This window comes from Melanaphis sacchari, unplaced genomic scaffold (assembly GCF_002803265.2).
Source record: "Melanaphis sacchari strain LSU unplaced genomic scaffold, SCAv2.0 Contig123_pilon_pilon, whole genome shotgun sequence".
NCBI lineage: Eukaryota > Metazoa > Arthropoda > Insecta > Hemiptera > Aphididae > Melanaphis > Melanaphis sacchari.
The window spans coordinates 855,483-868,513 of NW_020270491.1; the positions used below are offsets into that span (position 1 = coordinate 855,483).

At 27.4% G+C, this 13,031-nt stretch overlaps 1 protein-coding gene across 1 annotated transcript; it reads left to right on the forward strand.

Moving 5' to 3' along the window:
• Nucleotides 1–8,032: 8,032 nt before the first annotated feature.
• LOC112590976 (tubulin alpha-1 chain-like) lies at nucleotides 8,033–10,653 on the forward strand. Its single transcript, XM_025334595.1, has 3 exons — nucleotides 8,033–8,086; nucleotides 9,243–9,465; nucleotides 9,527–10,653. Exons 1-3 carry the CDS (start codon nucleotides 8,084–8,086, stop codon nucleotides 10,651–10,653), a joined length of 1,353 nt encoding a protein of 450 aa, XP_025190380.1. The 5' UTR covers nucleotides 8,033–8,083.
• The last annotated feature ends 2,378 nt before the right edge of the window (nucleotides 10,654–13,031 follow it).

A 13,031-nucleotide genomic window follows, 5' to 3' on the forward strand; every position in this document is an offset into this window, starting at 1 on the left:
ATTAAATACATTCAACATTTCCCAAAATATATACTAAATACTAGGTACTGTATTTAAGATAAAAAAATGTATGTATATTTAAAATCGACTACAAATTACGATTTCAGGTTTAAACTTTGATTCTAATGAAATAATAATAAAAAAAAAACCAATATTATATATTACACATATTTGAGAAAAGAATACACTTTTATTAGTAAACAAAATATTAAAAATAACAAATAAAAAATTACAGTTATCATGAATCAATATCTAAAAAAAATCAAAAATATAAATATTATTTTGACAACACCGTATTACTTTTAAGAACAATTTTTAAACGTTTTTTCTGATAATCTGATTATCTAGAACAAGGGTTAACAACCTCGTAAGAAGTTTTTATAAGCTTTTATTTTCCACTTTAAAATAACCAATTTTACCAAGTTTATCTTGGTACGAAAAAATCGATTTTTTTGTCTTTCAGATCAGGATTAAATGATGACATGACTCTCCAATCATCCTGATCGATTTGCATTATAAGTCATTACTTAAAACTGTGACAAATCACGCACTGCAGAGATAAATGACTTCCATTTTTCTCAATTACAGTAAACCCGTATTAAATATAATCGTTTTTTTAGATTTGGCCATTTTTATAGTTTTAATATTATATTTAATCACCACATCACCAATAATAATATTAAAAACAAAATAATCATGAACTGAGACCAGTATTGCGCGCATAAAAAGTATCTCGTATGTTATACATACGTATGTAATATTTATTTACTGGTCACGAACATATTTTGTTCTTATCGCGTTGATTGGCGATTTTTCGTAGAAACAGTGATTTTATTTATAACCAGAATACCGTAGTGCAAACTGTATGTCGTGGCTCCCTGTGGTGTCGTATGACTTGGTAAAGGGAGCTATGGCAAAAAACTGAAAAATAAAATTAATGTAATAATGTAGTGATTATGGAATCAATAATGAAACATATGACCAGTTGAATGTGTATAAATATAAATATAGTTTATATACCGTTAAAATGTATTTTCTATATTATCTATTTATTTATAAATTGATTTATACGGTCGTATGATAAATAAATATTTATACATTATAACATGATGACAATATATATGTCATGCAGTATAATAGGTAATTTACATACACAATATTATAACCATTGTTTTTTTTTGTCATCACTTATTTGAGAGCCGACAAAATATTGTGAAGATAAAAAAGTTTGAATACTTTTACTGTAGTGCATAAAATATAATATGATTTGTACAATCTACGCGTAATCGTAATAATTGCTCAGTGTACGATCGACCGCGACAGCGGCGGCCATGATGGTACCCCGACAATACGACGGCACGGCACAGCGCAGCAGCTGCTGCCGAAACAAATCATTTTTAAAAAAAAATGTACATGTTAAAAATAATTTGGAAAACAGATTTGAAATCAGCATAAAAAATCTATTAGACTCAGTTCAAACCATCTCCGATGAAAATTCATCGTAAACCAGTGTAATCAGAAAGGACGTTTTCATTTTTTGTGTTTTTGTTCTAAATTTTCACACCTCTCTTGAAATTTTGTCATGCCCTCTAGGCCCTCCTCTCAGGATGAGAACCGTTGATCTAGAATGTGTTTGGTGAATGTATGAAACCAGCAGAAGAAAACATTCGTTCACTGGTGCAAATGAACAAAAACTAGTGTTTTAGTGAATACATTTTTTTTTATAATTCGATAACTATCTAGCACAGACAAGGCTTGTTCTTGTCATTGGAAAAAGTAATGACTTTTAAATCGACTGGATTCTTGAAGCTTATTCTTGGATTTATTTGAAAATATAACAAAACTATCAGAATTACCCACACTCCATTTCTGCAGTCATTATATTGTTACCGGTACTGAAATACATTGCTGCGGCATTAATACATATATTTTGTAATCGTTGACGTTCATGTTCATGTGATTTTGATATCCATCAAAATTTAAAAGTAGGGTGAAAAAATTTAGCCAAAATTGCATTATTAATATATGACAGTAAGTCTAAAAATGATTTAGAGTTAATAATAGTCTCCAAAGTGCATGTCTGCAATATATAGAGCTAGACAAGTGACAACCATGTATCAGGAGTTAAGATAATGAAAACAGTTATCGCTATATAAAGTATCGCTATATGGCTATATAATAAGGGCTACATGTTAGTATGTTACATATAAGTACTAATGGTATTCAGGTTCTCGTCAACATTATTTGAGTTTAGTGATGTAGGTTTTTTTTCAATTTTACTAACGATTTGTACAATAGGTTGTATTTTTAAATATATGGTTTAATGGTTGGATTAGTCATTATTTTTCAGTTAATTGTTTATTTAAAAAAAAAAAAATAAGCGAATTTTCATTTGTATCTAGTATCAAGAATACACAAATAAATATGTAGGATACACCCCAAACAAAGTATCTTTAGATACAAGATACAAATATATCCAAGAAACGTATTTTAGATACTGTCCATCCTTGATTCTAAATAATATTAATCTATAAGCATTATCTTGGTACGATTGTACTGATCTGTATCCGTGCATCTGATAAAATATTATCATATCGTAAGTGTGTTTGGAGAAATTGAAAATCGTATATACTAGCACATGAAAGTTAAATTTAAATTTGTCTTATGTTGCAGATAATAATATAACCTGTATCAACATAGATTTTAGTAATTTTGTTATAAATTTATAATTCAATTTAATTCGTCGGTACTTGAAAGATTACGTATAATATATGTAATATATTGTATTAGATTCTGCGCAGGATGATATATTCGTTTGCGAATGTATTGATTTTTGTATTAACTTTGAAGCGCATGTGCGAGGGGTGTATGTGTGTGTGCGTGAGTTTTATTTTGTGTACGTGATTTTTCATCACCCTCTGAGGCAATAATAATGCTTCGATTTTCAATTTTGAGAGTGATTCCTGATAGCAAATTGGATTTAGTAGTACTTTAAGTAAATAAAAAATAATTAGAAATAAGCATTTTTCAAACGGTATTTTATAAATATACCGTTCGAAATACAATAATTGAATACGAGTGACACATTTTCGTTAAAATGCACGTACACTGCAGGAATATTCGAAACTTGTGTGTCATTTCATTCGATTTCTATTCTTTATTGTTACCCTGTCAACTATAAGTAAAATAGATTGATTTCTGAAATACTTTTTTTTTTTTTTTTTGATTTATAATACGTTGTTTTTCTTGTTTGGGAGGGTGCCTTTTACAAATTTATAACCCGACAGATGGTTTCGACATGAAAGGACTTGGAATTATATTAGGGTTGTTCGTTATCCCACGCTAAAAATAATAAATATCCTTCGTAGAACCACCAAATTTCACATTTTTTTTTCCGGAACGTTAACTAAATATTTTACTGAAATTGTAAACATAATAATATTATGTATAAGATAAGTTATACATAATTCATCAAAATAATATACATATTATTATACCAATGACACGAATTTCGAGTTTCAAGACAACGTTAAGCGTAATTACACCGTTATTAAAAAAATGTAAGTACCTATATCGAGTAATTTGCAATTTTTTTTTAAAAATGTGTCTTTTTCTAAAAATTGATAAATTTGTTTAGTATTTTTAATAAATCTTTTCGCTATGGATTTTATGCCGATAATTGAAAATCTGTTATATGTTACTCCTATATTTTAAAAAAGTAATAGGGTAATATAAGTGAAGTTTTAACTACAGATATGTTTAAAAATATTTCAATAATCATTAAATACCGATCTGTAAACAAATCTTTGCTAATAACAACATGGATTTCGGAGAGAGAAGGGTATTTAACTATAACTAATTTATGTAGATATGTATTTACAAAACATAATAGATTTATTTAGAAATGGACTGTAAACTAATATTACAATGTACTAGTAGTATTACATTATTAAAATTTTACTATTATACTTAATGTTTAATTTATATTAATATAACTCTAATCTGAATAGATCATTTTGTAGTATGTTGATCGCAACACAACGACATATAATGTGTTTAATTAGATAATAATATTTATTTCAGTGTATGTTCATTGTTCATGTACCTAATAATATTATCAAGATCTTTAGTTATATTATTGTTATGGACTTTATAAAATACATTTTCATTATATAATTAGGTATGTATGTACAATTATTTACCAAGCATGAACAATCTAATATTAATTTTTCTATATACATATCGTATGCTATTTACATTAACAAAGTTATCTACGCATTTTCCCATAGTAAAAACTTCATAAACCTACATACAAGTGCTCAAACACAAACATTTGAGTGTTTATTGTGATACATAAAAGTAAAATGTAATATAAGATCGCGTAGAGCAACAAACCTATACTCTAAAGGCAATTATAGGAACGATGGAGACGCATTTAGTTCATCCTACCAATGGATTTGAAAGTTTTTTAGGAAACATTAAAGACACATTTGTATAAGAATATTATAATTTCGATGACAACTGTAAAACTACAAGCTTCTGTAAAAAATGTTTAGGTTAGTTAAGAATATACATTTTTTCGAGAAGATAGCATATGACACGTGTACCATATTTCTTTTAAAAAATGAATTTATTAAAATTCTGATTTCTGAATTTTTTTTTAAGCTAACACTTTTATAAAAACTATTTGCTAATAATAATTTATACTAAAAAAGGGATTCTATTTTAAAAAATAGAAGTTTGTATCTTCATAGGACATTCTTTAAGTAAGTATAGTCCAAAAATCTCAAGAACTTAAAAATCTAGTCTTTCAATGGATATATTTAAAAATTATAAAAATCAAATTTTGAATAACTGAAAATAAAGAAAAAAAAGAAAAAAAGAAATAAACATGCTTATGAATCACTCTGTATATAGTATGTACCTATGAATGTATAATATACATTATACATACTAGTATACTATAAACAGTTTTTCTGTAAGTCGTTGAAAAACATCGTCAACAATATCCTGACCCAAACAAAAAACACTTCAAAATAATTAGATTTTTAATATTTTTTTGTTTATATTTTTAATTTTATAACTATTTTATATCTTACATATTTCAAATTCATTAAAAATATTCACATTTATACATAAAGTTGACGGAAAATGATAAATAATTAATTTACGATATTTTATGTGTTTATAACTATATCTTATATTTTTAAGATACATTGAGCGACCGGTAAAATTTGACTCAAAATTCTAAAACTTCATCAATACAGTTTTCATGGTAAATAAAACCTTATAGTAAGGTAAAACATGTGAAAAAAAAACAAAAAAAATTTTGAACGGCACCCTAATGTATATACTATATATTTTAAATTATAACATAAATTTTATAAAGTATTGTTTGTGTACGTAATATAAATAACGAATACCTACCTTAAATAGTCGCATTATTATTTTAATAAGTCAACCTCATTGTTTTATAATTTATTAAAATATTGAATTATATTTTTTATTTAACGCTATTTTTTAATACGTGATATTTCATAATTAAATAAGATTCATTAATCATTCGGATTCATAGCAACAAGTACACATAATTAAAACAACTACAGTTTAAAATGTTTTAAAAACAATTTATTTTATTAAATTGTAGATATCAAATAGTAAATAAAAACTTACTTAATATGTATATAGGATCGGACTGGGCCGACGGGCGGGTGGGTGATCTCCCACTGGGTTGTTAGGATTTTCGGCCTTACGATAATAATTGTATATTTTAGTCGACAATTGAGGACACGAAATTTTTTTTTAAATTGTTTATTGCAAATAGACCAATGACGACGATGGAGTGAGGAAAAGTCACTTATTCTATCTGTTTAGGCTATTAATATTAAGAAATGTACCTATGCTGGTATAATGCTATTTATATAGTACTATAACATCTGAGCGGCTGAGCTTTAATCTATGATCGCCCGGGCCGATTTTTTACGCTAGTCCATCCCTGTATGGGTTGTATGCATAGTTGAATCAGGTGATTCATACACCCACACTGTACTTAGGCACCCATTTTTTTATAGTTTATCTTTTAGACAGTAGTAGTATAATAATAATTCGTATGAATATACGTTCATAGTATAATATAATCATGGTAGAGCACACAGTTTTTTTTAAATTAGATACGTATAATGTACGTATCTACTATAACTATAAAAGCACTTACATATTATATAATATTATAAATATATATTAATTAAATATTCAATAGTGATTACTTATAAGTTAGTAGTTACTAATAAGTTATAACTAAAAATAATAAATGACAGATGAACAATATACGTTTTATCAATGTTAGAATATGGTTTAAATATTATTACTTAAAGTATGATTTAAAATTAATTATTTTTTATATATTTGTGAAAATAATTAATAGCAGTGATAATAATTTTAATATAATACATTATATTAAAATATAATACAATTATATAAAAAACTAAAATTAAAAGAAACCTTCAATAAAAATCTGAGTTCAAAATTAAAAGTATTTTCGTTTTATTGTTTTAAAAAAAATTATTTCAAAACATTACAAAAATAAATAAAACAACCACGAAAAAATATAATAATAGTTAGATTTTTTAACATGATTAAATTCTAATTAATAATTAGTAATTACATTTGTAATTTTAATATAATGTTCTTACAAAAGTGCCATGAAAAGAAGAAAAAACCATTCGATGTACAAAAAAAAATACAACAATATTAACATTAATTTAGATGGTTCACTATTTATGTACAGTGCTGAAAGTTGGTTATTTAGGGTCCCAAGGCGAAATTAAATTGTGGGCCCTATAACTGTAAACTTTTTTTTTTTTTTTTTTGATAAATTTAAAAAGTATGAATGATTATTATTTTGTTATTTAACATTAGCTATTATATTCTATGCCATTGAAATTTATTTGTATTCATATACATTTATATTGAATAATTATAAAAAACTTGAATAACGTTTCACGTACATTAACAATTTAAAAAATAATAATAACAATATGTTAATAATTAATATTATACAGACGATTCCAAATGAGTTTATATTTATATAGTATTTTTATAAATCGTATCGAAGTATAAACCTACATTACTAATTACAGTTAAGTGTTTTAAATTTGAATATTAATGGACTGCTCTACTATGATAGAATTGTATTGTATATCATTGACGCACTAGACGCTATTCGAGGCATACCGGTGTCAAATACATGCTGTTGTATACACTCTACTTTCTAAATTTGAATTAGTTATTTGTAATTGTATAATAATTAATAAGTTCACATTTCCATTTTTTTTCAGTATAATTGTATTTGGTTATAAATTCCATAGTCATGATTATCTGCTATTTATTAATGTATCGTTATGAGCAAAAGCAGTCATTTGCGGAAATGGAAAACAAAGGTTCCTTTATATGTGATACGATCTTTCACCTTTCTCAACATAAATATCATAATAAAATTCAAACAGACAAACAGAACCGAAAATAAAAACCACCCTGTAACTGAGTCAATGGTTATTTAGTCGAGTTCCGACGAGAGTCGCTTATTGTCATATCGAGTCCTTTGACAGGAAACGAATAGCAATAAAATGTCGGTCTTCGGGGTGAGGCGTAATATTGGTTGGCGAACTAGAGAAAGAGAGAGAGAGAAAGAGAGACAGTACGTGACAGACGAACTGCTGAGGAAGATAGAGCAAAAGCAAAAAAAAAATTAAAAAGTAATTTAACGGATTTTTACTGAATGGTGTATTGTGGGCGGGAGTTCATTCATTGCATGCGTGTAGTGGTTTATTGTCAAGTGGTAATGCGAATCTGGTGGAGAAGCGTGGACATCACATTGTCATTGAGGCGAACAACGGGTCATCGGTCAGGTAACAGGTTTCTAACACTGGCGCTGTGGGCCATTGGAGTCATTGGACATCATTACATCAATTAGTGTTTAGATGTGAACGAAGCCACTTCTATCGCTTCTTGTCTGACATACTAAACTCAAAGTATTTTACTTCAATAGTTTGTTTCTATCTATCAAAAATACTCAAACTTCAAAATGGTAAGTAAACGATATTTGATTTCCTTTAGCATTGTAATATTCGCATCGAAGTCGTTATTCATTTCATACATGTTAGGTACGTTAACGATTATCTAAGCCAGCGGTTCTCAACCGCCAGTGCGCGATAAAACAGAAACCAGCCCAAGTTATGTTGGAAAAAATTATATTTCCAAGGTATATTTTTTTATTTTTTTTTTATAATTGATATACCGGTATTGTTATATTTTATTTATATTTATATAAGCTTTTTAATAAATTTATATACACTAATCTACAAGCAAAACTAAAAAAATAAAATATAACTTTTTTATTTTTTGAACCAAAACCCAAAGTGGTCCGTAGGTCTTACTTAAGAGCCATCTAGGTAATCCGTGACAACAAAAATGTTGAGAACCACTGGTCTAAACGGTCACAGTAGTTGCACCATCTTGACACATCCATGCTTTAGATTTACTTTAGAATCAATCATTATCATCTTAGTTATATTCCGCCATTTTACTATATTTACGGTCGTCATTCTTCCGTCGCCTTTACCGTTTTTATACGTATAACTTTTTTGCCTACTTATTACATTTTTTTAATGTGGATAAGATAAGTAGTTAATTATATTTCTTTAGCTTACTAATCATAAATTATTAGTTGGTATTCTAAGTATCTTACATTATATATTAATAAAAATATGTTCTCAGTAACTTACAGATCTAACTATATTTTTTAATTTATTAGTTCTTTAAATTTATTTTTATCAAAAAATTTAAACTATTCCTATAAACTGAATGATATTATTCAATGCTTCAATTGAGTAATTTTGTTTTTAATTTTTCTATAGTTTATAGTATTAGCTGAATAAGCATAAATATTTTAACAGTTTTGCATAATCAGACTCAATATTATTTTAAGTACAAAATATTATTGGTAGTTTTGAAGATAACTAAATATTTCTATAGGCACTACTCTTCTATAGATTTTATCATACATTTTTTACATACTTAAAATACTAAAATCTGGATTATTATTACTATTCTACGAGTTATAGCTGTTATATATGAACTATATTATTGTTAATTTTTATATCCAATTGGATATTTATTGCATGTCATAAATTCTATTTTTTAGAAAACCCGTGTTCAAGTTTTAATTTCCATTATTTTTATAGCGTGAATGTATTTCTGTACACATTGGCCAATCTGGGGTCCAGATTGGTAATGCCTGCTGGGAATTGTATTGTTTAGAGCACGGAATTACTCCAGATGGTCAAAAGCTATCTGACAAGGCCATTGAAGGAAGATATGATAGCTTTAACACCTTCTTCAGTGAAACTCATTCAGGAAAATATGTGCCAAGAGCTGTGCTTTTCGATCTCGAACCTACTGTTGTTGGTAATTTAGTAGTAAAATATAAAATTTCTATTAAAAAATTTAATTTACACTTCGTTTATAGATGAGGTGAGAACTGGAATATACCGTCAATTGTTCCATCCTGAACAATTGATTACTGGTATGGAGGATGCTGCCAACAACTATGCACGTGGACACTACACTATTGGAAGAGAAATTATTGATGTTGTTTTAGATAGAATCAGGAAATTGTCTGATCAATGCACCGGTCTTCAAGGTATTTTGATCTTTCATTCTTTCGGAGGTGGTACTGGATCTGGCTTTACATCTTTATTGATGGAAAAACTCAGCGATGACTACGGAAAGAAGAGTAAATTAGAATTCGTCATCTACCCAGCCCCTCAAGTGTCCACCGCTGTAGTTGAGCCATACAACTCCGTCTTGACCACACACGCTACTCTTGAACATAGTGACTGTGCATTCATGGTCGATAATGAAGCTATCTATGACATTTGCTGTAATAATCTTGATATTGCTCGTCCAACTTATACTAATTTAAATCGACTTATTGGCCAAATTGTTTCTTCAATAACTGCTTCTCTCCGTTTTGATGGTGCCCTCAATGTTGAATTGAATGAATTTCAGACCAATTTGGTCCCATACCCCCGTATCCATTTCCCGTTGGTTACCTATGCTCCAGTCATTTCCACTGGAAAGTCTAGCCACGAATCATTCTCTATATCAGAAATCACTAATGCTTGTTTTGAACCAGCCAACCAAATGATGAATTGTGACACACGTGAAGGCAGATACATTGCGTGCTGCATGTTGTACCGTGGTGATGTCGTACCAAAGGATGTCAATGCTGCCATCGCTTCCATCAAAAACCAGAAGAGTATTAAGTTTTTTGATTGGTGTTCAACTGGTTTTAAAATTGGTATTAATTACCAACCCCCTACTGTAGTTCCTGGTGGCAACTTGGCTGAAGTACAACGTGCTGTTTGCATGTTGTCTAACACTACTGCAATTAATGAAGCTTTTACTAGATTAAACAGAAAGTTCGACTTGATGTTTTCCAAACGTGCTTTTGTCCATTGGTATGAAAGAGAAGGAATGGAAGGAGAAGAATTCTATGAAGCCCGTGAGGATTTGGCTGTTCTAGAGATGGATTATAATTTGCTTATTGATGAAGAAGAAATCGAGGAAAGTTCCCATACTACTTATGTTTGATTTTATAAAAATGTTATTGACTTCTGTATTTATTTTATTTGGACATTTTTACTATTTTATTAAAAATAAATGTAAATTAAATTACTTTTTTTTTTTTACAAAATTTCATAATATCTTTTACATTGTATTTTTATAATTTATTACCAATTATCTATGTTACTTTATGCTAATATATTTGTAAAGTTAGCTTGATAGTGGACTTAATCTTTTAAGTAAATTTTTTGTAAAAATTTCTCTGGTATGTGTCTAACTTTATCAAAACTTTAAAGACATAGGTCTCTTTTTTGGTCTGTTTAAAATGTACAGTTTTATTTTATAGTAGACCATGTAATATTCATTTTTGTACCGAAAATTAAACTTGTATCACCTTAATATTTCATTATTGATTTATAATTTTATCTTGATCTATTTTGATGTTTTCTACATTAAATTTTGTTAAGTATTCTAGTTCTTTAGTGATGCCTTATGAAATCTATAAATGAAAAATTTTTATACTAAAATAAAAAGTTCTAGTACTTGAGAAAAAATAGGAAAATTTATACTAAGAGGTTTTAGAAAAATCTATTATTTTTATTTTGTTTTATATTATTCAAAAACTAATAACCATATATATATTTGAAATTGTTACTGAATGTTTTGATACATTTTATATACATGGTTTAATTTTCAAGTGGTTGACTTTTATACACTGAAAATTTTTATTTATTTTTTTCAAAAATATCCATTAACAGTTTTTTGCTTTGTCAAAACATGAAAATATAAATCAAGTTTCCTAAGAAGTTTTTGTTACTGGAATTCTACAAAAAATAGCTTGTATTTACATTTTTTTCTCTTTAATCTTTTAATGTTTAATTAAAAAAAAAAAAAATTGAATATTGAATCCGTCATTGGTGGCATACTCTAAAATCACGTGAGAGGTGTCATCGGTCTTTTTGGCCAAACTAAACAAAATGATAAATTTTGATTTAAAACAGACCTTATATTTTAATAATTAGGTTATTATTTTAAGCCAGTACAATATATTTATAATATTATGGAATATAATTCTACATAAATTAAATACTTTTGCATTTCATTAATTTTCAAATTAGTGATATATTTTGATTTTAAATTTGTCGGTTAAATTATTGTAATGATAGCCACATATAACGCTATGGTGGTGGCATCATTATAGTCCCTTGCATGTACATAGTCGCACATGTGTCCAGTAAATCGTTCACTCGATAGTGAACATATGTGGTCAGACACTGTTATGTCCTTTGACCATTGTATAGTTTTATTACACCATCGGCCAAAGGAGACACCCATCAACCATCGGGCTCTGGGGCGCGACATCACTCTCCCTACGTGCGCCTTTGGTGATGGACATACGTTTAGAGCCAATTCATGTAAAATAAATGCTTATTCGTGTCTTAATTTAAAAACAATAAACCTATTACTTAATTCAATGTAAGTGTTATGTCATTTGTGTTTTATTTTAATTGATATTATATTTGAGTGAGTTAACATCACACCTATCCACTTTTTCTACACTGGGTGCATTCAATTGCTGTTAAGTCTACAGTCAGACAAGGGTAAGTCAATTTATTTCATAATATAAATCCTTATATATGTATCTGCATATGTGTGCAGATATATACATAAGAGGGTGTTAATCTATTTTTTTGATTTACTACATTATCAACTGTAAGTAAGAAAAAATTACTAATAATTAATTAGCTACTAAAAACAAAAAAATCAATATACTTAATTTATATAGGTAAATACAAAAAATAAATAAATTTTACGTACTTTTTTTGTGATACTATCTATTTTATTAATTATAATTGATAATTAGTTATTTATATTTATAGAGAATATTTATTGAATTTTAATAATAGTGTGTTTTTTTTTAAATTGTATTATTTTAACTCTAAAATTGACAAAAATTGTACTATTTTAGAATAGAGTACGTTAAAAATTATTGGTTCAGTAACTCAGTTACTATCTATACAAAGTAGCTTTTGTTAAATTAGAAATTATTGACAAAAGTAACAGGTAACTTTTTTTTAGATTGATAATTTCCTGATTAATACACCTGATAGATGGACAAAGATAAACACTACAATCTCATTGGTCATGTTAGAATTAAGTAAAAGAGTTAAAACAAATCAGCATTAAAAACTAAAACAAAAATTTATATAACCATGATAATATACATGTATTATAAAATACATTGATTATAGTATTATACGAATATACTATGACATATATATTATAATATTTTATTATAAATAATAATACAAAATTAAAAATATAGATAAGTAGGTACTTAATTTCCATTTATTAAAACTTTACCCCCTCCCCCTTAAAATTGATAAATCCCGCATAGGCCACTG